General features: G+C 52.0%; 1 protein-coding gene across 5 annotated transcripts in view; it reads right to left on the bottom strand.

Annotated features, from left to right (window-relative positions):
• RALGAPA2 (Ral GTPase activating protein catalytic subunit alpha 2) overlaps window positions 1–26,810 on the bottom strand; it is a 115,845-nt gene that overhangs the window by 8,555 nt on the left and 80,480 nt on the right. For 3 of the 5 annotated variants that reach the window (XM_057433119.1, XM_057433120.1, XM_057433118.1), the window contains exon 39: window positions 2,596–2,717. In XM_057433119.1, coding sequence (XP_057289102.1) covers window positions 2,596–2,717 — 122 coding nt within the window. Of the gene's footprint in view, window positions 1–664; window positions 2,718–26,810 lie in introns of those variants that run through there. The other 2 variants (XM_057433117.1, XM_057433122.1) reach the window with 1 other exon arrangement.

Raw genomic sequence — 26,810 nt, 5'->3', positions numbered from 1 at the left:
AGAAGGGGAAACACAGACCTGTGTCAGCTCCACTCATTCACTGCTCTGTGATTCATTTTTTCCATTTCAGAACAGAAATTCCCCTCTCACATGGACAGAAACACCACCCCTGATCCTCAAGCAACAGACAGCCCGTTCTGCAGGCGCAGGGCAGGTGAGTCTAAGCCTGGAGGAGGTCTAAATGCCTGTGGCACAGAGGGACAGGCTGTGTGCTGGAGAACACAGAGCAGTGCTGCTCATGGCTGAGACCGTCCTGCTTGCCCCAACTGCGCCCACGCTGACAGCGGCTCCAGAAGAGTTTTACATCCTTCCTATTCCTAATCCCCAGCAAGGATGAAGAGATGCTGCAAACCTGGTCCAGCTGTACTTGAGCTGGTGCGTTCTTTATTTCTGGATGCTGCTGGCAGCACCCCCCCAATCTATGCCACAGCAAAGGTGGGAAAATGCTGAGGGATGCTCGGGATCTGTGCATAGCTCCACACAAGGTTGTGGGAGGGGAACTTGCCTCGGCCTGAGCTTTGCAGTTTGCATTCAGCCTCTTTGCTCCTTGGGCAAGTGATGGAAAAAACATCCTAATGGTAACCCCCGACCTGGCTCGCGGGAACATCCCACTACAGATGCAAGTAAATCACTGGGTAAGGTGAGGAAAGTCTCTGAAGTTTGATGACAGAAATCAGGACTAGCCTCCAGTTTTTTGTGACAGAAATTCTGATGTTTGGAAGTCCAAAAACCAGGACCTGACTGTGGCAGGGTTTACTCTTAAAAACAAATAAAATCCTGAAATCACAAACCCACATTCAGGTACTACTGGTTTAACAGTGCTCTGGCAAACTAAAGTACGTATTAGGAAACATCTTAAATAGCTTCGGCATGGAAAACGTATCAGAGACTTCAGAAAGTATGACTCTGGCATTACCAAATGACTGTGTCCTTGCTTGTCAACCTGAATTCGTAGCTAATACGATCACTGTGTGCCGCAAGAAGAATGTGAAAGCGAAATGCAATTATGCACAGAGCAAAGCGGTTAAAATACACCCATAGAGCTGCACTTTGATTTGCTGATGCGTCAACAGATAGTGATTCACAGAGCGAACAACACTGGCACGCAGGCTCCACGTCTATTGAAACCCATCATTTTTTTTTGTCTCAGACTTCTGGCAGAGTGTATAAAAGAATTTAATTCACAGCTGTTCTACTTTTTAATGTAGAAAACATTAATCAAAGCTTTAAGTTATAAGCTTTTCTAATGTTGTTTAGTATTCCAGTTCAGCAGAGATCAATAGAGGCCATCGCTGTGTTTCTTGACGCCTCTCCAGGAAGCGGAGGCGCGATTATGTTAATGGCCCAGCTCCCCTCTCCTCCTGCCAGCTTGCTTATCTCCACTGCCTGCTGCCTGCTGCTGCTGGCCACCAGCGCCGGCCCTGCAGCCTTCTCTTATCTCCCAACAAAGCTCCGGGAGCTCCAGGACCGGAGCCAGTAACGTTAAACAATGGTGCACGCCTGATTTTATTTGTAAGTGATTTATTTTGGTAAATTTAATTTCTTCCTTCAATTTTTCAGTTTAGATGGGAGATATTTGCTAACAAGTCAGGCTAAAGAGAAATAGAGCAGATGTCCTGCAACAGTTAGACAGGTTTGAAATAATCTATTAAACAATCCGAAAGAGGAGCAGGGAGTAATGAGAAAGTGCCAGTTTCCCCTCTGAGTGTAAAAAAGGGATTAAGGAATCTTTGTTAGGGAGTCCAGCACACGGGGACCGTGCACTTTTTGGAGGCTGGAGAAACACATCTTGGGGGCACTGGAAATCTGCATTTCAGAGTGAAAGCTGCCTTTCAGGAGGCGTTTATTTAAACCCAATTAACACAGCAAAGCAGCAGTTTGTGTCTTACTGGCTGCTCACTAGCATCCAAGCTCACAGAGCTCAGCATTACATCTCCATCTTTCAGCAAGGCTGATGAGTGCTGATCAGCATTCATGTGCGTGTATGTACATACATATATACACACACATATACACGTATGTGCGTCCTTGCACACATTAACCCAACCCAAGCAGGTTCCAGGCCAGGTGTGGGAAGGCAGCCTGACCATGTATATTGAAGGGATCTGTTAGCATACTGCTGGCTGCTGTGGTTTCCGTGCAGAGCACCGCTCTTACATTTCTTGTGCATTAATCCCTGACCCTGGTATCTCGGCAGCATAATCCCCATTTAGCATTAGTAGCAACGGCTTCTACTGCGAGGAACTCTTTCTCGATAAGTAAGCACCGATTCAGGCATAGCTTTTGAACAACATATTCCCAGCTCAGCAAGAAACCCACCCTCCTGAATGGACCGGAGCACATTACTGAGAGAAAGTTCATTAACCTTGCTAGATTCGGGGGTTAACAGGATAGCTGAAGAAAGGAGCAGAGTGAATAGCTCTGATGCAAAACAAATTAAAATGAATGTCATCATTCCTTTTGATATTCATTAGTTGATTCAGGGGAAGAATGGTCGTCTTAGATTTGCAAGCATTTATCTACAAAAAACAGGTGTACATCTGCTGCTCAAGTGCTTCTTAGTGCGAAAGAGAAGAATAACGTGCAGAGACTCACCAGTTCCACCGAGGGAGTAGCTGGGAGAGGGAGAAAAGACCTGAGCGGCAAAATCCTCAAATGTCATTACTTCTTTATGGTTCTGGATTATTGCTTCGAGATATAGAGCTCGTTCCTCGTAACTGCAACGACCACGTTAAGGAAATGTGTGTAGGGTTAAATGCTGTTACAGAGTCCACCAACACCAGCACTTCACATCAACAGCCACACTAACCAGGCTGTACACAGCCATGGCAAAGAGAGGACCAAACCTGACCGCTGCTGCTTAACAGTTCTCAACACAATGGCTTGAAACTAAGGGTAGAACCTTTTAGCTCCATGAACGCAAAGTGGTGACTCGGTAGATCTGAGGGACTGCTGCAGCTACTGTGGGCAGAAGCAAGCCCCAGGACTGCAGGCTTGTTTACACCAAACCCCACCTTTACAGACAAGCCACAGCACTACGGAGTTTCCAGTACACAGCATTCCCACCACAGCCACCCTGCCAGGCTAGAAAAAAATACTGGATTGGAGAAGCAAGCTGCAGGACAGAGGGGGACCCCCCCCCCCCCCCCCCCTTATTTCCAACCCCATTTACTTGATCACTGTAGTTCTTAAAAGAAATTAGCTGTAATAAACCCAGCCCCTGAAAGCGTGTGGTTTGTCTGTAGGCAGGTGCTGGAAGGTGCAACCTTCTGTATCCTAAATAAGCCATGCACATTGGAAGAACTCACCCCAGCACTTGCATGCATTATAGTCTGCATAATGCAGGCAACAAAGCGATCTAACATCAAGACTATTGCCTTTTAATTAAAACTCGGCAACCTGGAACACACAGCATTCAAATGTGTAATCAAAAACCAGTCACCAATAAAACTTACAAGCGTAACAAGCTGAAGCAACTTTCCAGCTGTCTTAATAGGACCCCTGCTTGCGGCAGCTTTTCACAGCGGAGAAAGCAAATCTCTCCCTTTGTGTGCAGCTTCTGTTTTCTCAGAAGGTGAATCAGACGCTTCCAATAACAGGATAACGCCTGAAACAAACCTACAAGGGGCTGCAGCACCTCGCATATGACTTTCTGCATTACCGCTCGCAGGAGCCACTCTGACATCTCATTCTCTGTTCCCTCGTGTAAAACAAAAGTTTCAGACCCTCATTATTGTGTCCGTGTGACTGGAAGCGCGTTCTAACGCGGCCAGCGGGAGCAAAGGCCGAGTGAAACGTGGAAATTAGGAGCGGCGAGCATAACACAGCGACAACACGACGCAGGTGAGGGCTTAGGAGTGAAAAGCATTACTAATTCATAGTGAAGCGCCATTTGTGACTTCCACCGCACTAAGAACCCCCTCTGAAACACTGATATAAAAAGCCCCCGCAGTAAAGCAGCGTCCTGGTGCTGCGGAGCAGGGCAGGAGGGCCCGGGCTCTGCCCGGGGCGCACAGGCAGGGCCGCACGCACGCTCCTGCGGGCCGGGCGGTGGCGAAGGGCGAGGAAGGGAGGACGCGGAGCCCCGCTCTGAGGCGAGCACAGGAGGCTCCGGCCGGGAGGAATCGCCCCGGCCGCTTCCCGCCGGAGCCCGCAGACGGATGCGCGCCCGGGTCCCCGGGGCCGGCAGAGCCGGGGCAGGCACCGGGGGCGGGTGAGAGCGGGGCCGCGCTCCGGGGGCTCCGGTAGCGCAGGGCACGGCCGCGGGCGCAGCGGGAGCTGAGAGCGCTCGGCGGGAGCGGCGGCCGCGGCCACCTGAGCCCGCGGCGCTGCCCAAGGAGGCCCCGCACGGGCACTGCGCGGGGCGGCGGCTGCCACAGAGCAGCTCCGCTCCCGGGAGTGGCGACGAGGGCGGCTTCGGACCCGCGGGGAGCCGTGCCACGAGCGGGAGGATGCCCCCGGGCACACAAAGGAGCAGGAGAAACCCAGCCAAAGCGCTGGGCAGCGGCAGCAAACAGCAGGGAGCGGAGCTGAAGCCAGGCTCCGGCGGCTGCGGAGGAAGATCCCATTCCTAGAGCCACAGAACCCCAGACTGGGTTGGGTTGAAGGGACCTTAAAGCTCCTCCAGCTCCAACCCCTGCCACGGGCAGGGACCCCTTCCACTGGAGCAGCTTGCTCCAAGCCCCTGTGTCCAACCTGGGCAGCCCCTTGACCATCACCTTCCTCAGCTGGGCACACCACACCCCTCATGTCTGTCCCAGGCTCCCCAAAGCACAACTGCCAGGAACACCACAGCCTGATCTAGAAAGCTTCAAGTCACTGCAGGAAATGAAACTAAACTCTGCTGTCTCTGTCTGAATACGTACATGGATTAGGGTAAACAGTTTGGATTCATTAAAAAAAAAACAACCCAAACTGAAGTTTTACCAAAGTTTAGGAATTCTAATAGAGGCATTAGGAACATGACAAACGGGCTGTGAAGTACCCTCCCAGCCTGTATGGACAGGTAAAGAAACAGCGTGGCATCACAAGTACCACCTCATCTCTCACACAAAACCTTTGTCACTTGTTTGAGTTGAGCTGCTTGCCTGCAAACAAACCCACTGCTTTGCTGCTCACTTGTGTTCATGTCAGAGTCTTCTGCCACCACCATCTTCATCACCTGCCAGACACCTGGAAGTCCCAGGTGACGTGCTTTGAGGATCTGAGAGAACAAACACGTACCCAGAAAATAAGATGGATGGGGGCAGAGAAGACCTGGCATTTCAACGCTGTTCTCACAGGAGTGGTCCCAGACCATCATTTATCACTTGCAGCCTGAAAAAGCTTCATGTTTATGCCCACATCAGAGCACGTTCCTCCAGTCACTAGGGCGAGATGTGACCTGTCAAACTGCAGCCCTTGTACATCTGCTGTGCCACTGTCCTTAGGAATAGTGGTGGGATTTTACTGACTTACGTGTGTTCAAATGTTAAACTGCATCTTCTTACTGTTCTGTGGGGAAACACATAGAATCAGCTAGCTTGGAAAAGACCTTTAAGACCAAGTCTGTGTGCATCCTCCTTCCAGATGGAGGATCAGAAGAAGACAGAAAGTAGAACTTTTTGACAAAGCACCAGGCAGTGTGTAGCTCTGACTTACAAGCATCACTTCCACATCTAACCTCTACAACAACACAGAGCCAGTTTCAGACCCACAGTTTAAAATGCAGAGACTTTGAAAAGCCTTCAAGGTCCTCCTCATTGAGGTTCTGCAGGTGAACTGAGCCACCCTGGAGTCAAGATCTGTCCAACGTTTCCCTCTCTGCATATACACACAACACTTGAACCATAAATAACTGCGTTTGGAAATGGGGGACGAGGGAAGATGATCCTGAAAATTCAGAACTTTTGGTTATTAACCTTAACTCTGCGCTGACCTTCAGCAAAACCATCAGCTACACATCACCCATCCTTCCCCACAGTGCTTTTAGCAAACCAAACCATCTTGGTAGCATTTGTGTACTCTCTCCCCTCTCTGGAAACCACTGCGTATCTTGTTGACACAGCGCTCTGCTCATGCAAACAGAGACAAAAGTATCTGTGGTTCGTGAACAGGCGGAGGGAGGTGTGACCAGCTGCTCCCCACGGCTCCTTGTTCATCGTGTGCCAATGCCAAGGGGCTCCTGCCCCGGGACTGGGACCCAACGGCTTGGGTCCATGGAGAGCACACACTGAAACGACTGTTCCTCCAGCTCCAGGGGGACTGCCAAGGAAGCTAACGCGGGCTACTGGCACCAACCTATTGTAATTCCCATCTGTGATGTGTATCCTACCCTGAGAAGGGCTTTCAGGGCGGCTGGCCAGTGGAGAAGCTGGAAGTATAGAGGTCGACAGCTCTTTCCAGCTCATCAGACATCAAGGCTGTCTCCATGTCCACATGCCAATTCCCTCTTCCACCCAACCAGGGAGACTGGAAGAAAGAAAGAAAATCCTCGAACTTATTATTTCCCAGGTGCAAGCCAGAGCTTTCCAGCCTCACTGGAGCTGTGGTGGACTCTGTTTTACTGACTGCCCTGTCAAGATTGCAATACCAAAGAACTACTGCTCAGTCATTTCTACCATTACACATATTTCAGTCTGCTCCTAATATGTACCATAAGAACCCAAGACGGTTCCACAAACAGGTTTGTTCCTGACACCATGATAGGGTTTTGAAGACAAACAAGGACATAAATGTTTGGGACTTACCAAAGTTGAGTAAAGCAGGGACCATAAAATTGATCTAACGTAAATGGTAGATGACCTTGATGCACCTAATTGGCCTCCTTAAGCTCTGCACAAGACTGAGCTGCTGTGCTTTTCAGACATGGCAGGCAATCCGAGTGTGAAACCCAATCTGCTTGACAGGGCTTGCCATCATTTATGGTCTAGTGACTGTAATCGTGCATAAATTTAACTGGAAACTTTTGGGGGAATTTCAGTAACGTATATCCCTCACCAGGCAGGTGCAATCAAACCATTCCTGTCAACAACTGCACATTTATGGGCTTGTTTTAAACCAAAGCATCTCAGATGAAAACTTTCCAGGGCGATGCCTGTCTTGCACTGGTCAATGCCATACTTGAGACACGTTCTGCATGAGGCTGAGTCTGCTACGTCCAGCTCAACCCAACGGCTGGGTTGAGCGCCATGAAGACCATCTGTCTGGAGGCAGGGCTCCGTGCTCGGCCTCGGCCGGTGCCAGCTCCTCCTCTGTACCCACAGCAGATGATCCCCCGCTGCCAAACCCAATAGCTCATCCCCTCCACTGCACAACTCGCTGCCCTGCCGCCGCTCCGTGCAGAGCCGCACAGCAGGCAGCCTGCACTGGGAACACTGGAGGCACTCCCAGTGCCAGGGGGTGGCTGGGCCCCAGCACCCTCGGTGTACATGAGATGGGACTCACTGAAGCCCATGGCCTGGGGAGGTTTCAAGTGGATTCTCTGTTGTGGAGCATTTGGCCAGCACCTTGGCACCAAGTCTGGATCTCTGCAACTTCCCCCTGTGCATGGGATGATGGGGCTGCAGCTACTGCAGAACACAGCAACACATCACCTGTGACTGCTGCAGTGCTGCTGCGGGGCACACGGCAGGGCTGCTGCAGGGCACACGGCAGGGCTAATGCTGCAGGGCACACGGCAGGGCTAATGCTGCAGGGCACACGGCTGCTGCTGCAGGGCACACGGCAGGGCTGCTGCAGGGCACACGGCAGGGCTAATGCTGCAGGGCACACGGCTGCTGCTGCAGGGCACACGGCTGCTGCTGCAGCGCTTCCCAACACGCAGCACACTGGCTTCCTCAGAGAGGGTCGCCAGGAGTTGCTTCAGAGAGGAAAGTGAAACTAAACAACAACAAACCCGCATTTCACGTGGGTTCAAACCGTCTCCGTGGCAATCAGCAACCTAAGAGCAGAATCCTAGGGGAGTGCCCAGGGCTGGAAGCTCCGCTCACGCCTGCAGTGCGCAGTGCCCAGGGTGGGCTGGGAGCACAGCCTGGCACCTCAGTCCTGCCACGTGCTGGGGGAGGAATGCTGCGTTTATTAGGAAGAAGGCATAAAACCAGCTTTCATCTTGATCAACTCCTCCTCCTCCTCTTGGGAAGCCCGGGAGCAGGCACATTGTTCCATTACAGCCCAACTATTCCATAGCAGGCTGAAGGAACAGGGGTTGGAACTGGCTGATTTTTAAGGTCCCTTCTAACCATTCCCTGATTCCTGATGCTGGACGGTCCTGCACTTCCACCAGCATGTGTTTATGCCTACTTGAGGATTTTTTGTTCTAATGTGGAGCACCTGTGGTCATCTCCTAGCAGGACCTCCTGCTTGCACAGGTACCTGCTCTGCTGAACAGCCACTCAGAAGTGCAGCTCAGCTCTCTCCTTAGTTCTGTTCTCACTGAGATCATCCCTAACCCAGCAGAAACGCAACACCAGAGCGGTGCAAGCACCACACACACACGTGCACTGCACATTCTGCATTGTGCACTCGTCCCTCTGCATGCCCGAGGTCCGTGAGCAGCTGTACTCCATGCTCCATCACGCTGATAAGGCTTTGATTAAAATACTTCAATTGATTACAATGATGACATAATTGCCTATTATCCGCTCGTGCAGCAGCAGCCCGACTGGGAAATCATTCCGCAGGGCACATGAAGATGTAACCACCAAGATGCTATTTCTGAAAGTGCTCTGTATCACAAGAACCATTGTGACTTCAGTTACACAAGTTTTTGGCCAGCAAACTAGTGGGCCACGGTTCCCCCAGTGTAAATTTTCTCTACAAGTATCCGTGTAGCTCCCTGTCCAATCCTGAGAGATCCCCAAAAGGGATGGAAGCTGCTCAGCTCTATTGAAAGTCGCCTTCCCGTGCTGCAGAGCAGAGATCCTCTCTCCTGAGGGCAGTGGGGTGAGTTATCTTACAGAATCACAGTCCGCTCTGGGTTGGAAGGGACCTTAAAGCTCATCTAGATCGTTGGGGGCCAGCTGGCCCCAGCCAGGATCCGCACTGCCTCCCAGGACGGGATTCCACGTGGAGCTCAGAGGGAACCTCCGTATCCGAGCTGGTGGAGCCGGGGAGCTCCCTGCGCAGATGCTCTGCAGTGAGCACAGCCTGTGCCCTGCACCTCTCACCAGGGATGCAGGGAGCTGGTCCTGGGGGGGGGCTCCACCAGAGCCAACCTTCCTGTCCTTTACCCAGCCTTTAGGGAAGGCACAGACCAGCTGCAAGGGCCGGGAGCCTGTTATCAGTGCTCTCAGCTGATGGCAAATGCTGCTGGTAGTTACCGACAGCTTAAAATCTTATAATGAAAAACATGAGAGCCCATGAAAGGCTAAGAAAGAGGCTTATAAAAGTTGTGTGTTCTTATCCTGGGGGCATCGCACACATGAAAACACGCAAACACACAAATAGACACATACGGACTTGCGTGCTCGTGTGTGTCTAAGCACCGGTGCCTGTACACCCTGTCAGTGTGTTTTAACATGACTGCACTCACTGCCATGCATTCTCCAGGCGCAAGCATGTTCACCTAAAGTCCAGTGTCACCGAACTGGCACCCTGCCTCTTAAAACCCTCAAACACTGCTCTCAGCCCACTGCTACACAGAGCACCTTAAGGAGGGGTGCAGGCCACTGCTTGCCCTCAGAGCCCATGTTCTCAAGCTCCATCACAGCAGTATCAGAGTGAAAGTACAGGTAGGGATCTCCCAGGATAACAGCAAACTCAGAGCCATTCAAAACCTGAACGTGCCTGCAACTACCAAAGTCGTTCCCAGCTTTGAAAATCAAACAGCCAAAGGCAAAAGAGGGAGGTAATGACTGATTCATAACTCAGAACTCTTGGGAACTGCTCATCACACTTGTAAGACAAGTAACTTGCCAGATAACTTTGCGATAGTAAATCAAAAGCCCACTTGCGTCTCGCCATCACATTTGAACGAGCGGGGAGAGCAAGCAGGAATTATCAAAGTGCTTCCCTGCACATCCACCTCAGGAACCTGGACACCTGGGAAGCGGAAGGGGGATAATGGCTGACAGCTTCCAGACAACAGGCAGCACGAAGCAGGGACCATTGCTGTAAGCAGGGAGGAATGTGGCTGAGCACCAGCAGGTCTCTGGGGCAGAGCACACCAGCCCTCACGGGGCAGAGGGGTCCCGGCAGGCGCTGAGGCCGCTTCAGTGCTGTGCCACCCCCCGGCTCCCCCGGCACGAGGGGATGGCTTTGGAGCCTCCATCCAGGGCACCTTTCTGCAGCACAGCACCTTCCCCTGCAAACCGGCCTTTTCCCTAAGGCAGCATCGGAATTCCCTCACCTGGGCAATGCCTGCACTGCGGATCGTGGTCCTGAGACACAGCACCCCCTGCAGCGACACAGCCCTTGCCTCGACTGATGTCCAGCACCCTGCCCACAGCACCCACATCACTTACCAGCTCACCAGGCAGCCAGACGGCAGCCCTGCAGAACAGGCAGGTGAGATGATGGACAAACCACCTACAAAATCCTCCTGTGTTAAACAGTGGGAGCCCGACGGTGCACCTCCACAGAGAGCTCCAGGGGCAGGGAGGTGGGCTGGCCACTGCAGACACATCCATCAGATGAGATTATACCCATCTACAGAGCTGCTGGTAAAAGCCTGCGTTTGGGGTTTGGGTAAGGGAACATCTTTTCAGGTGAATTTATAATCAGATTTTGTCACCTACTAAAGGTTAATAAAACCATCACCGTCGGTTTGGTGAGAGTGCAAGGACCAGGCGGCTCCAACCGGGACAATAATCACACAAAATAACTCTGCCCCCTCTAGTTTATTACAGATCTTTTCATCATTCCTGGAACTACCACTGAACGGCTCAGTTTCAGCTCTATTACACCTGACAATTTACATTCATTACAATCATGGATGGGTAACATGAGTGACACCATTTGCAAGATGCTCAGCACTAAATGTACTTGTTGCTGCAGTGATACAGGCTGGGAAATTGCTCTGCACTAGAGGGCAGGAGGGAAGGATCGGTCAGGCGAAGGTGCCGAGGGATCAGTGGGGATGTCTGGCTTTAAATAAAGAAAATAAATGTGGAAAGAGAGGGGGAGGTTTAAGATTCCCATCTGGCTTACTCTTAACGGTTGTAGATATTCCAAGGCAGAGCAGACCTGGACACTGAGCAGGGCTCTCATGGGCACAGGACTCCAGGTAATGGACACAACACATTGAAAAACACCTTCCCAGGTCTGATTTCTGAACCATGAGACCACAAGAGCTTTGTGGGGCTTAATCAGTGGTGTGCAGCTCTGGTGTCCCCAGCATAAGAAGGACAACTCTAGCTTTGGAGCAAGTCCAGAGGAGGCCACGAGCATGCTGAGGGGCTGGAGCACCCCTATATAAAGACAGGCTGAAAAAGTTGGGGCTGCAGCCTGGAGAAGAGAAACTGTGTGGAGACCTCAGAGCAGCTTCCAGAGTCTGAAGGGGGCTACAAGGATGCTGGAGAGGGACTCTTCATCAGGGCCTGTAGGGCCAGGCCAAGGGGAATGGCTTGAACCTGCCCGAGGGGAGACTGAGCTGAGCTCTTAGGCAGAAGCTCTTCCCTGTGAGGGTGCTGAGGCGCTGGCACAGGGTGCCCAGAGAAGCTGTGGCTGCCCCATCCCTGGCAGTGCTCAAGGCCAGGTTGTACACAGGGGCTTGGAGCAAGCTGCTCCAGTGGAAGGGGTCCCTGCCTGTGGCAGGGGATGGAGCTGGAGGAGCTTTAGGGTCCCTTCAACCCAAACCAGGCTGGGATTTTGTGGTAACAAGGACCCTTGCCAGGTATTTTCTGTTTCTGTGGTGAGGGCTGTGCAGCCTGCCCCAGAGCTGGACACAGGACTGCAGGGAGGCTCCCCAGAGCAGAGCAGAGCAGAGCAAGGGGGGCTTCCACTGGAACAGATCGCTCTCTCAGCTTTAACACTAGTTCTTGAAGACCGGGCCCTTTCAGATGAATTTCTGATGTTCTTTGAAGTCCCTGAGTGCTGAGTAATTTCAGACCTAAAAGGAGATCATGGGGATCCTGAAGAGGAAGGGGAGAGCAGGAGATGAATCTCCCTCTAATGAAGCATCAGAGTTGGTGGAGACAAACGGAGGAGAATCCCTATAGCCAGTGCCCTAGGAAGAGGCTGCCCAGCAGCAGCGCCACGCCGCTGCCATCCTAACACATTGCCAGTGCAGCTTCTAAGGGTTCTATTTATTCACGTTGTTTTCCAGCTGTTGCCAAGCCTGCAGTTTCTCAATGAACCACGTGTCCAGCTGCCGGCTTCCTCAACTACCGCCTTTCGATTCAAATGTAATTGTAAGCAAAAGAAGAAACGGTACCAGAAACATTTCTGAACGTGTCCTGCTTCACTGCTCCACTGGCACCTCGCTGCTCATACAGCCACAGCTTTTGGGAGGCAACAGTGTTCAACGGCTCGAGAAACAGGCACACCTGAGCTCTGAGCATCCTGGATGAGGCTTCCCTCACCAGAGGCCAGTTTATGGCTATTTAACTCACTCTCCCAGAACTCAACCACCAAATCTCAGCCTGTTTTCAAACGGGTTTGTACCACTTAGTTGGCAACTGCTCTGTCTCTTCCTGCACAGTTCCACACTAACATGTCCATATACATATATGGGAATAGCTCCTCCTTCCTCATGATGAACTATTTCTTCTCAGTTGCTAACAAAAGGGGAACAGTGTCTCTGGCAGAAGTAAAAGTAGCCCCAAGCAGCCCATCCCCGTGCAAAGCCGTCCCAACCACACCAGTCCCCCACCACGTGCACTGCAAGCAGCCTGCAGGATTTGATCCATTTGCTGCAACACAGGACGAGGCCATCCAAATAATTTCACTTGCTGAATAACTCCGGCACTCCCAGCCTTGTCTGCAAGACTGATTTTAGCCGACTACAGTGCTCACTGCACCGCGAGCTATTTTAAACCCAAGCTGTATGAGTTGGAACAACAGCAGAAACAGCAGCACACTTCAGATTCAGTGTCTGCCTTTTCTGCAGCATCTGTTTTCAATAGGGCTTTGCCTCTGCCGGGGTATGTGTCTGTGCAGGCACACGGTTACCTGATCCCAGGGCATCAGCCACCACTGTTACTGCATATTTCTGTTAGCTACCTTGGGCAAGGTTGGGCTACCCGGTATTGGAGCGCTCCTCAGTGAGCAGAGGCTGTTCTGAGCTCAAAACAATGGCCAGCACTTGGGAATGAAAAGGGAGAAAGTGAACATTAGCACATCAAAGGCCCCTTTCTGAAAGAACAGAAATTGCATGATGCACACTTTAATCTTTCTGACAATCTATGCATGGATTGAACTGGGCTCTATTTTTCACACAAATGTGAATGCTTGATACGAGGACATCTTTACCAACAGCAAAGGAACAGAGAAAGACGTGCTCGTGCAGCCTTTGAACTTCTAAAATATGGATTAACATGCAATAATATTTAACAACGGATAGAATGACATCCTTCTCATCTCTCCCAATAAACCCAGAGAACATAAACCTCATTTTCCAGGCAGCACAAAGAAAAACTGCTATAAATAATTTTGAAAAAAAAAAATCAAAAAGCAATTTAAGAAATAAGTAGTAAATATGGGCAATATTAAAATCTTACAGTATATATCAATATGATGTACATCATGTATATATCAATACGATGTACATCGTGTATATATCAATATTAGCATCTTCATGCAAACATCTATCACTGCAGATCAGTTGCCCACCACAGAACAGCCTCAGTGTCATTCACTTCGCTGGCATTTCTGTTCAGGTAACTAAGGTGGAATGCGTCCAGTGCTCATAGGTGTAAAAGAAACTATTGCTAAAGTATGTACACAACAGCCTTACACTCATAGGCTCCTGCTGCTGTAGGAAGTGCAGAGGTTTCTGCACAAGGGTCCTCTCACATTGCAGAGGACTTGTGCTGGTCGGCACAGAGAAGCAAACCCAGAGGAGCTACTGCCTGATCCAGACAGCCCAGTGCATTTCCTGCTGCTGACAGCGTGTTAAACTGAGTCCAAATGCTTGTGGAGGGCAGAAAAGGGACTGAAGGAAAAGACATCCCCGAGTTCCCCTCGTTTAAACAGAGCTGCATCCTCCTACCAATCAGCTTGCGAAGGAATGGCACGGGTTTAGAAACGAGCCTTATTAAACACACATGCTGAATGAATTTGTTCCTAAAACCCCCTAATTCCTTTGGTTGTAACTGGTCACAGCGGTGGAATGACACCTCAGGAGAACTGAGCTGAGGCCACAGCCCTGGACCGCAGAACATGGCCAACAGAGAGTGCGGAGGCACCGAGGCTGAGCATCACCCAGGCCTGGTACAGAGCACAAATGGTGCAATCCCGAGCAGAACACGTGCACGTCCCCCCAGAATAGAGAAACCCACGTTTTTCTTGCAGACATGAAAGTTAAAGTGCTTCAGGGACACAAAGGAGCCACAGACTGTGTTTGGATTCACCTGCATGGCCTGCTGATGTGTGGGGTTGGCTGTGAAAGGATGAACCAGAATACGGAAACAGTGGGAAAGGAATTGAACATAGCCGGTTTGGAAATCTCTCTTTCAGGGCAATGAAAGCACTCAGCAGCCACATTAGAATGGGTCCAAAAGAGGACAGGGGTGGGAGGAAACCCCTGACAGAAGATTAACATGGCTCAGAACTGTCACGACAGGGAAGTTTGCTGGTGCCTTACCTTTAGGCACCGTGCCCTATAGAACAGCCTTGAAGGTACAACAAAACCCGGGGCTCATTTCCAGGAACACCAGCATTGCGGAGGCAGCAGCAGTCACTCTTCCACCCACGCTGGCTCAGCCCCAGCCCCAGGGTCTGTTTCAGCTCCTGGTTTGCTCCTGCAGGGTACAGCACCGGCTGAAGCACGTGCCGGGGCCAGACAGATGGTCTGCCTGGTGCTGAAAGGGGCTGAGGCACCGAGCACGGCTTCATTCTTGTCCTGAGTATTTAAGGTAGGCACAGACCAGGCCAAGGCAGGTAAAGCACAACCGCAGGACTACGGCACTGGGCTGTAATGAACAGCAGTAGATCATGAACGCAAATCCACCCGGGAGAAAGCAGCCTTTTCCTCTCTATCATCTCTCTGGCTCCTGAGTCGGGCAGGACAGCAACCTGACATTGACGCTCAGCACAACTGCATGACTAGATGTTGATATACGTCTTCCAAGATAGTTTTTCTTCAGCCCCCTGGTGCTCTGAGCTGTCACCTCCTCTGCCCAACCAGTGACCAGGAGTTTACTTGCATTTAAAACAAATGCAACTGTTCCATTCGTTCTGCCTAAATCACTGCCCCAGCGTGTCACTGCACAGCCAAACACACAGAGGAGAAGCAGCACAAACACCCAAAGGGTTTAGGAACCTCTGTCCCAGTGTCTGCTCACAGCTCTGGGTGTGAATACAATCGTCTCTAGGATAACTCCAGCAGTGCCGGTGGGTTCCACTCCATCCTAAAATCTCATTACACCGAATACTACAAAAATCAACCAAACAAACCAAAACCTCAAATCACAGAGGTTTCTCAGCCCTGATGCTCTGAATGTGACAGAGAGATGAAGGGGAGGAAAGTGGGTGTCTGCACGCATCCTATTTCCAATGTCCTTCCAGTAAATGCAAAAATGAAAAGATAACATTTTGTGTACTGCTCTCAGCATGTCTTCAGTGATCCAAGGGAAGATCAGAAGTTGTTGTTTGGGGCATCCGGAAGAGTACTGGAGTCCATGGGACCCCTTTGTTTGTAACCACCAGTGTAACAGACATTGCAACCAACAGGAAATATGGAAACTAAAAATACAAGCTCTCCCCTTTGCCTCCCAGATCCCAGTACTTTGTGTTGACTTTCGGGATTCCAAACTGCACGTTGCTGCGGCATTTTAAAACAGGGAGACGCTGGCACGCGGATCCCATTCAGCAGCTCCGGCATACCGGGGCTTTTCCGAGGCGCAGCACACGCTGAAAGTTCATTAATTAAACAGTGCTGGGAGCAGATGGACTGCCTACCCGGGCTCTAATTGCTCCAAGTTGGGACAGGGGTTCACAGGCCTTAATGAGCCTCGATAAAATGAATGATTACACATCCATCACAATTAGAGGAACCTGTAAGATGAGCTGAATTATCATGGCAACAAGTCATAAAACAGGGAGCACAAAACCCAGCGGGCCCTGCGGAAGCCTGGGCAGGAAACCTTCCTGAATGAAAGCTGCTCTGGACTGGGATGAATCCTCTCTAGTGCCATGGCCATAAAGCTGCTCTGAGATCCCATGTGAGGGTGCAGTGTCCTGCAGGCATGCGCAGAGTGTCCCGGGCACCGCGGCACCCTGAGGATGAGCTACGGCAACACAACACGGCAGTGAGCGGAGAATCAACCGGAGAACGGGATCCCCGTGTCACACATGAAATATGCTGCTGACAGTAAAGACACCAATGCTGCTTTTTACCCTCCCAGTGAAATGGAGATGTCAACCACCAGGTACAGCAGAACCAGTACAGACAGAAAGCATGGCTACATGGAAAACGGTGTAGCTGAGGTTATTCACACTGACACACAGGGCTGTAACTGCTGCCCCTGCAACTCCAACCCTGTGAGTAACAGAGGGTTTCATTCAAAAATTAAGGATAGAAAGCCAATCCCAGTCACTTCCATCTCCTGCCACTGGAGCTGCCTGTGCAAACAGTGGGCTTGGAGCCCTCAACTTCCCATGCTGGCAATGCGGGGAGGAAGGGGTAAGATGGAGACAGAAATTCACAATAAGGAGAGGAGCTCACTTCTGAGATAGGAAGCTTCTGAACACCAGCATCAGCTCCTTCATCACTTACTCTGGAGCTACATCACCTCCTAGGTGTCAGCCTGGCGACACAGCCCTTCAAACCAGACACCAACCTGCAATGCCAGGAAGTGAATTAAGTCACCGGGACGGCACAAGCTGAGGTGAGATCCTGCAGGAGCAAGAGGAAAGATGAATCTATGCCAGCTCGAGGCCATTTCCTGAATTTTAATGACTTCTCTATCATGATGCTGCATTTCTGGTACCGAGGCTTTGAGGCAGTGAAACACTGAACAAACACAAGAGAGCGTGTTACTGGGCTAACACCAAGGTACCCAAGTGACATAACTGCTGAGGAACACCACGCAGCCCAGCTGAAGGGTGGCAGGAGGATGCCAGGTTCACTTATGGAAGCCAATGCACTGCAGACTGGCAAGGCTTTAAAGCTCATTCATATCGTTACACAGGTGAGCCTGGCCGAGGCGGATAACCCTGCACAGGTACAATAAACCTGGCTGAAGTCACAGGCTCTCACTGACACCAGCCCCGGCCCAACTCAGAGAGTATTAAAACGAGCACATAAACTGGGATTATTATTTTTAAACAGAAGATGCTGTACATGTACTAGATCGCTGCGAGCATTAAAGAAATCATTAAGAGCCATCTGCTCCTGTTTGTACACTAGAACCCTGACAGTTAATCTCACGGTGAAACACATGCAAAAGTAGGATACTGAGGAAAGACAAAACACGAGTACACCAGCCAGTGAACCCACCATGGAGCAGGGCTTCCTCCTGCTCCTCTCTCTTGCTGTCTCCACATCTATGTCCCCAACCCAATAAAAAAGTCTCCAGTGACAGGATGGCTTGAGAAGTGTTTCAAGTGTGCGTGGAGGGAAAACCTTTCCTCCTTAAAGAATGATGTAGGATTATGGTGCTACCCATTACAGCAGGGTATGAGAGACACAGAACCAGTCAGGTTGGTGGGATGTCAGGAGGTGACGGGATCTCACAGCGCAGTCAACGCTTAATTCAGCTCAGTTTTACTAGAGAGTTTAGTTTAAGAAAACCCAGAGCTAAACCTAAACCCATTTCTCCTGTTTAGAAAACGATTTCTTAACTTTTGAAGGAAGAGACTGCAGCGTGTGTGGTTCATGGAAAACGCGCACTGAGCTCAGGTTTTCTTTAAAGGACAAAGCAGAGGAGTTTGAAACCCGCTGTGAACCGGTCCTGGTGATTACACACTGGTGCTGATGGTCGCTGGGCGATGTGCACCTCCAGCTTCTGCACCTTCCCACCAACCCTGGAGGGGCAGAAGCAGGGTCTGGGGCACAGGAACTGCCTCACTGGATGGACACGGCTGCTACCGCGGCCAGCCCCAGCGTCTGGCCATGGTGGAGACCCCACAGCGGAGTCAGCAGCCCCACCAGCGCTCTCACACCAACCCCTAGCGAAGGCTTCCCGAGGCCAGCAGCTCTCTGGAGCCCATCCCGCAGGAGCCCCACGCGCTGACCGGAGCGAGGGGCTGGGGAGCAGGCAGCTCCCTCTGTTCCTGTGCCCCGCGGGGCCGCTCCCGCTCCCCTCGGCTCCCACCTCCCCGGTGCTCCTTGTGCCGTCCCGCGGCGGCAGCCCCAGCCCCTCGCTCTGCGCCGAGCGCTCCTCAGGAGCTGCGCGGTCCCCCCCGCGCAGCCCCGGTGCCGGCTGCGCGCAGCCCCCCGCGTTCCGCGGTTTAACGCCACCATCGCCCCGCCACAATGAAGACGCGGCCTTTTCATGTGAACGACTCGGGGTGATTCCCCTTGGTTTGTCAGGACGGAGGAACGAGCGCTGCCCGCTGCGCACAAAGGAGCCGGGCTGGGGGGTAGGAGCCAGCCGCAGCGGCACCAGCAGCTCCCTCTAGTTGGAAAGCGAATTATTTTTCTCCCCGAAGAGGCAGCGCAGAGGGAAGAGCCGGATACCGCAAGCCGCTTCAGTAAGTGGCTCGGTAATTCGTGCTGTAACACATGAGCACCGCACATCCACTCGCTACATTCTTTGATTCACTCTTACATTAAAAAAAAATTCTATTTTCTATGCTGTCTCCTTTTTGTAAAACGTTAACTACGGAAAAATTAACGATTGCCAACATTTGGCAAGGAACCTGCTTCGGAACAAAAAACCTGGCCATGTGGTAGAACAGGGACCTGAAAACCGGGCTTTACTGAAATTTAAAACAAGCGTCAGAACTTGCATATGCTTTAAATAAATATAGGGTTTCATATATTGATCCCGAAGCCACCGCCTTGCATTTCCAAGGCTTTGAAACTAAAGAAGAGGCTCTTTAGCCTGAGGGGTTAAAAGTGTGGGTGTGGAAGTGGGCTTTTGTTGGAAAAATTAGCAATGCTATGAGTCATTGTGCATTAGGGCAGAATAGTTTTGCATCTTGTATGAATCCAGACACCATATGCCATGCGAGGGCCCTGCTACTTTATGCAGTGCCGGCGGCCACGTGGGCATCCCCAGCGGAAAGGGCCGTCTGCGGCGCTGGGCCGCGGCGCTCCGGCCACGCCGGCCACGGCGGGAGCAGCAGGGACAGCTGGTGAGCCCGGCCCGCCCGGCCGCCAGCATGGTAATGAGGCGCGGGGAGCACAAAGCCAGCGCCCAGGGACGGCCGGCACCGGGGCTGCTGCTCGGCACCGCGGGCCCCGCGCTTTGTCCCTGTGCAGCGGAAGCAGCGGCCGCGCAGCGAGCCCCGGCCCCCGGTTCTGCGGCGCTTCTGCACCCGAGCGCGGCGAGCGCCGAGCGGAACCAACAGAGGCCGGGAGGGACACAGGGGCTCGGAGCAAGCTGCTCCAGGGGAAGGGGGCCCTGCCCGCGGCAGGGGTTGGGACTGGGTGAGCTTTAAGCTCCTTTCCCAACCACACCGCGCTGGGGTTCCCTGAGCCCAGGAAACCCAAAGCGCAAGTGAGCGTTCAGAAGCACGTTTCCAAAATAAAGCAGGTTTTCTGTACACAAATCCGTTCCGAGCCATTAGGGGTGGAACAGCAAAACTTCGAAAAGACAAAGAACACAAACCCCTTTAATTTGCCTGGTGTGTGAGTGAAAACAGACAAAAGCAAACACCAAAATCCAACCCAAACCACCAAAATACCCCATGAGATTGAATGAAGTACTTGGTAGCAACCGCCTGTATCAGTTTTGCTTCTGTCAAGCTCAAAGGAGAGCCCTCATTAAACCTAAGTTCGTGGTTCTTTGTCCAGTACAACAGAAAACGTAAACCGTCCCTCGATAGCCATTTGGAGCTCTGTGTATCTTACCAGAAGAGAGCTGGAGCGTGAGTTCACACCTTACCACAAGAAGTATGTTCACCGGTTAGCTGTAAACAACCCCGTACACCACACTGTGTACTGGGTATGCACTGCGGTCACCCTCGGCTTGACCACAGGGTAGGTACCATGAGCAGTGCCCCCAGAGCAGCTGAGGGCCCAGCTGATGTAAAAACACACCCAGTGCCAGGGTGCTGTAAGCGCCCCGTCGGGCACCCCATGAACACCCCCAGCGATGGGCCTCAGGATGCACACATTTCCCTCTGCACCGTGGCTGTGGTGCTGGTCAGCCTGGCAGAGAAACCCACTGCGTTTTGCTTGTGAGCATACGAACAACTGCGCTCTGCTGCTGCAGACTGAAGCTGGAGGAACGTTTCTCCCAGCAGCCCTCAGAGCAGCCGTGGTGCAGGAGCACTTCCACACCACTCCCGCTGGATTCAGAGCTAGGGCCCAGTTCAAAGCAGCACTTAAATTACCCCCCCCCAGTCTCCTGCTAAACTATTCATGAACAAATGAAATATCACTGATGAAGAAATGGAATAAAGAAGCCAAGTGTCTCAATCAGAGCCACTGCTTATACTTTATGCGCTTTGTGCCTTTTTCAGCAAGATCGTGACTTTCCAGACTCTGGGAAGGGCAGAAGAGGCATGGCTGTGTATGCAGGAACCTTGTTCCAATTAGTGCACATACACATCATCTAACAAATCCAAAGTGGAGTTTCTTGGGATTTGTTTGTTTCCCTGTTTCTGACACACAGCACACAGTGAATTCACTTTTCATTTAAACCCCATTACATTCACGATGTCACTCAACCAATGGAAGTGCCCATTACATTACTTAGCAAATAAAAGCCCGTACAGCTGCTGGGGTGCATTTACCCTCACTGTGGAGCACAGTTGCTGCAGAGATCACCATCGGGAGGGGCGGCAGGTTCACACTGCTACAGAACTAGCTTGGGACTTCTTCAGCAGCCCTCAGTAATCTCTACAGCTTCCAGCCATGGAAAAGAACAACAATTCCTGCCCCTTGTTACAGCAGAAAAATGAACTGCAGTGTGAACATGCAAACCTGGCGCTGCCTCCTGAGCCTGCAGGGAAGCGGTGATGCTGCTGGTTCACAGCAACATGCACACAGCATGTACACATATGAACAGATGCACGCATGAAACTACAGAAATTCAAAGCCACCATGTCCCAGCATCACGCAGCAGCGTGTGAAATGCAAGCTCTGAAGCCTGACATACTCTGGGTACATTCACAAGCAGGATGAAGTGGATTTCTCTGCCAGTCCATGAAGAGCACTATGAATAACAGCTGAAGAGCCGCCTCCACAGCGCCGTGTAATGCCACCTAAAAGCTTCTCCTCGCATGACTTGGTACAGGCTGGAGCAGATTAGAGGCATCGATCGCCGCCCGCAGAAGGTGCTCGCTGTGAGGAGGGAAGCGCGCGGCCATCGACCGTGCCGGCGGGATGCTGCCCCGTGAGGGGCAGTGCTGCTGCCTGTGCTCAGCCCGCAGAGCCCCACACGCTGCTCCCAGACCCAGACCCTCTGTGAGGGCTGGTTACAGTGGCTGCTGGAGAGGAACCCGCTGCTCCCCGCAGACAGACACAGACCCCCCCAGCCAGAGCGCAGCGCTGCGCAGGGAACGGTCAGATGCCATGTCACATAAATTGTCACAGCTCCTGTGACACGTGCTTTAGAATCTCATAGTAATTTCTGACAGCATTATAGAGCCTGGGGGCACGACTTCCTTGGGTAAAGCCAAGGGACAAATTGGGAAGCCTTCTCTAAAGAGGGGACCAGGCTTTCTGCTTCATTTCCATGGCACAGTCACACACACCTTTTTCACCAGAGCAGAGGCAGAGCCCCAGAAGCAAGCTCAGGAGCACACGTTTGGAGAGGTTCACACAATGTCTTTTCAGGCACCTGACATGACATGCACCTACAGAATATGTGATGGCCACTCGGGTCACACAGCAAAGTCCGTCACAGCACAGATCTTTCTTCTTCCGTCGCTGGTGAAGCGGGTGAGCAGATCAGCCGCTCTGCATTCAGTGAATCAGAAACTGGTTTAAAGGGAATGAATTACAAAAATAAAATATCAAAGTTTATGTTCTTTGCTTAATCTCCATGACCGCAGACATGAGAACCTGTGAGATGTGTCAACACCTGCATGCAATGTAATGAATGACATTTACACATGCCTTTTCCTGCTATGGTGGTTTGATTTTCTCCGATGAACCCTGTGCCTGGTGTCGCTAAGCAGCCAGACCATATCCAGAGTTATTCAGGTACCAGTTCACTCCTCCAGAGGAAGAGCTGTGATTTCCTCTGGCCCACAAACAGGACTGCAAGTTGTAAGCAGGAAAATGGTGACATCCAGCGCTCACACACTACTCAAACTATGCGCATCCTCAGTGTGTCCTTTTTGCTTGTTCCAATGCGTGGACACTGTCAGTGTCTAGTGCACGGGGCATTACTTTGCAGCAAGTACTATGAACACCCACAGTCGATTCAAAAGCAACTGAACTCTTTTACCTCCAGGTTTTCTCTTTGAGTGAACAACTAATACACAAACAACTCTGGGAACACCACAACCTGCCACAGTGGCAATTGCATTCCTCTACCAGACTCTGAATATTTAGGTCAGCCCTTCTATAGTTCTGTTTAAGTTAATGCTAAAGGCAGAAGCAGCACAGCTTATATGAGAGGTCTGTTGGGGTAACGCTTGCAGGGACACCTGAAATGGGCAGTTCTGAGGGCAAAGCCAGCAGCTGATGGAGCTCCTAGAGCCAGCCAGGAGCCCGCAGGGGCTCACTCACCAGCTACCACCTTCCCCTGCAGAGAACGGTGCTGCACTCGAATCCAGGAACTGCAGAAGAGCATCACAAACACACAGGAACCAGCAGGCAGGATAAGGACAACCCCCCCTTTTTAGCATAGGAACAAACCAATTTATCCTGAGATTGCTTAAAAAGGTGATTTCATAATAAGCATGTTAGTTCTCAATAAGCCCCAACAGGAACTAACTCCCTATTTACTCATCCACAGGGAGAGCCGTGTAGCTTAAATTGCTAAGAAAATAATCCAGAGACTGTGAGAGTTCAACACAGGCCCCAGGGAAGGAACCAGTGCTCGCAGGGGCATCTCCCACCCTCTGCCAGGCTGCTCACAAGAGCTGGGGGAGCATCTCAGGTGTGTCAGAGAATGCCCCTGCTTCTCTAAATTCACTCAGTGAGGAGTGCCATGGGGAGCACCAAGTCCAGCAGGTGTTTGCAGTGGTGGAGGGAAAACCAGGGGTAAGGTACCGCAAACAACAAAACCAATCCTACAGCTAAAAATAGCTTGTCCCAGTGGAAGAGCGGGAACGTGGACACAGAGACCTGCAGTACGTGGGGCCGCTTCCCCAACCTCACAGACCATGACAGCCATTCACCCAAGCTCCCTCTTCACTACTATGGGCACGTCCCAAGCTCTGCTCTTTCCTCTCCAGGCACAAAGCAAGGAAAAGGCTCAGAAAGCACCGCTCCTCCTCACACTTGGAGGGTTTTCAAACTAAACCTGCCCTGGCGCAGTCCTCCAACAACGCCTGCCCTGCCTCTGAAGAGCAGTTTGCACTACCAGGGTTTTAAGAAAAGGAAAAAAAGCTGATAAAAGATGTAGGAATCGGGGATGCTCACTTTGTTGTTACTGCGAAACAGGTCAGATGGGAAAGCAGCAGCATCCCGGTTATGGAATTTCCTGAGTAAACCTGAGACAACATACAGATCTCTGAACAAGAACAATGGAAGTCAAGGAGCACGGAAACCGCTCCATTTGAAAGACAGTCTGGATTCCAGACAGCCAAAGTTGCAATGCCCTGTGCACTCCAAGGGGAGCTTTTTGCTCAGTCATCGCTATCCCCAGAGCACAAAGTCTTTTTGGAGACAGACACCGAATCCTGGCCCAAGCAAAGCTCCTGGTAACTGCAGACTCAGCTACGTTCCTGTGTCTGGAGCACCTGAGCTTAGGAACTGTCAGCTGGAACAGCAGCTGTGCATCAGACCCAGAATAAAGACCTCAATAGAGACCCCATTCTCTCCCCCAGTATTTGTCTTTGCAGCCAAGACCAGCCCCCAGAGAGGTGCAGCTCAGAGCAACTGGGGCTCCATAATGTGCCAGTGTTCAAGCCCCCTTTCCAGCAGCACACAACTGGTTTGGTATCAGCTGGAAGGGAGCACAAAGGGGCAGTTCTGTGTCAGCATTGCCCCCATGCTTTGGAATACTCACTATTACTGGAACCAGAAGAGGCCCCTGCTTCGGGTGTCCTGCTCACCCCAGCTACAACTCGCACCAGACTACCAACGTGCTGGGTTTCATCCTGCTCTGGGAATCGTGGTGCTCTTAAACCCTGGCCATCAGCCACTGCTGCTTTAGCCAGCCTTGATTCAGAGCAACTTCATTTCTGATTTAGTCATTATTTCTCTGTGAGATTTGTTGTTCCTTCCTTTCTCCAGCACATAGAAAGGGGGCTTAAATGATCCCCCCAAAACTGCCATAAACATACACATTTTTATACCATAATTTTAGGAATTTTAAAGGTTATTATTTATGAAGTATAAATATTATTCTTCCTTGGTTTGACATAATTTAAGCCACCTCGTTGTTCAAGATTTCTGTAAATACACAGCCACGGTTAAAACAAACCTCCTGCCTGAGGAGCTGCTGGGGGCTGCTGGGGCTGCTGAGGCACCATCAGCCCACGCTCAACAGCTCCTGAAGGGTGGGGAGAGCACTCAGCAGAGGGGCTCAGTGCTCCTGGACACCATGGGTTTGAGCACACACTCGTGTCTGACCACCACGGCCACGCAAACCCTGCCCACGACAGCCGGGACCGGGCTCCAGCCGTGCAAGGGACAACTGAGCTCTGTGATACCGGCCCCGGGTTTTGCCATGTGGTGTGTACAAAGAGACAGTGGCTTTAAGCTCAAGTTTAAGTCTGGTTAATTACTTTGTGAGGAGTTTCTCTCGCCCTAATGAATTCCCTAAACAGCAGCAGTTCCATAAACACAGAAACATGCGCTGAGGTCTGCCAGAGTTACCTGCCTCATTTCCAAACGGATTTCCAACTGAGAAATGTATCTGGGTACGACAGAGGAATTTGTGTCATGATGACCAAGCGATGACGGTGCAGCGCGAGGCTCTGCGGGCCTGGTCCCCATGGAAACCAGGCTCAGATTTTGTCCTCCCCTGGCTGGAGCACGGGGACTCAGGGGCCTTTTGTGCCTGATGAGATTTCTTCCACAACCTTCCAGCAACAGACCCCACCGCTTCCTCCTGACTCCTTCCTAATTGAGATGCAAATGACTCTCCGTGGCTGATTACACTTCCCTTACAGCCCCTGACAAGTGCAGCTGGAGCCGGAGTTACAGACTTCAACAAGTGACTTCAGCTGTCACTGCTGGCGAGGGGCTGCCTGGTTGCGGCACGCGACGCCGTGGGCACCGCTACCCACTGGCACCGTGTCCCATGGACACTGCATCCCATGGGCACCGCTCCCCATCGGCACAGCATCCCACAGACACTGCATCCCATGGGCACCGCTCCCCATCGGCACAGCGTCCCGCAGACACTGCATCCCATGGGCACCGCTCCCCATCGGCACAGCGTCCCGCAGACACTGCATCCCATGGGCACCGCTCCCCATCGGCACAGTGTCCCACAGACACTGCATCCCATGGGCACCGCTCCCCATCGGCACAGTGTCCCACAGACACTGCATCCCATGGGCACCGCTCCCCATGGGCACTGTATCCCACAGACACTGCATTCCATCGGCACTGCTCCCCATTGGCACAGCATCCCACAGACACTACATCCCACAGGCACTGCTCACCATCGGCACAGCATCCCATAGACACTGCATCCCATGGGCACTGCTCCCCATCAACACAGCATCCCATGGGCACTGCTCCCCATCAGCACAGCATCCCATGGACACTGCATCCCATGGGCACTGCTCCCCATGGGCACTGCACCCCATGTGCACCGTTCCCCATCAGCACTGCATCCCATGGGCACCATTACCTACAGGCACTGTATTCTATGGGCGCTGCTACCCATTGGCATTGCATCCCATGGGCATCACTTCCCATTGGCACTGCACTCCATGGGCACTTCACATGGGCACTGCATCCCATGGACACCGCTCCCCATCGGCACCACATCCCATGGGCACTACTCCCCATGGGCACTGCATCCCATGGGCATTGTATCCCATCGGCACTGCTTCACATGGGCACGGCACCTTATGGGCACCGCATCCCATGGGCACTGCTCCCCATGGGCACAGCCTGACTCCTTCCTGACCCCCCACAGCCTGGGATCAGGGTTGGGGCTCAGCCTGGGGGGGGGCGGGGTGTCAGGTCCCCACAGATGCTCTGCACCGGCCGCTGCTCCAACAACAGGAGCCCATCACCATGGAACCACTGATGTCGGATGGAGCGTCCAGTCCATTTCTGACCATGCTGGAATCCAGAACGTTTTCAGTTACTAACCCTTATTCTATGGGTGCTGACTTCTAACATGGCCCATGTGAGGAACACCACTGGCAGACCCCTCCTCAGCTCTGCTCTACACAAGCTGTTCGGCATCACCTGAACCACAGTGTCATGGCCGATGCACTGCCAACCCTCACCCCTCACTTTGCCAGGATTACTGACT

This window comes from Pezoporus wallicus, unplaced genomic scaffold, assembly GCF_028554395.1.
Source record: "Pezoporus wallicus isolate ANWC-B61680 ecotype Strahan unplaced genomic scaffold, APGP_CSIRO_Pwel_v1 contig_5416, whole genome shotgun sequence".
Taxonomy (NCBI): Eukaryota; Metazoa; Chordata; class Aves; order Psittaciformes; family Psittacidae; genus Pezoporus; species Pezoporus wallicus.
Note: the sequence above shows the minus strand (reverse complement) of the source record. Positions and strands in the feature narration are given on the sequence as shown.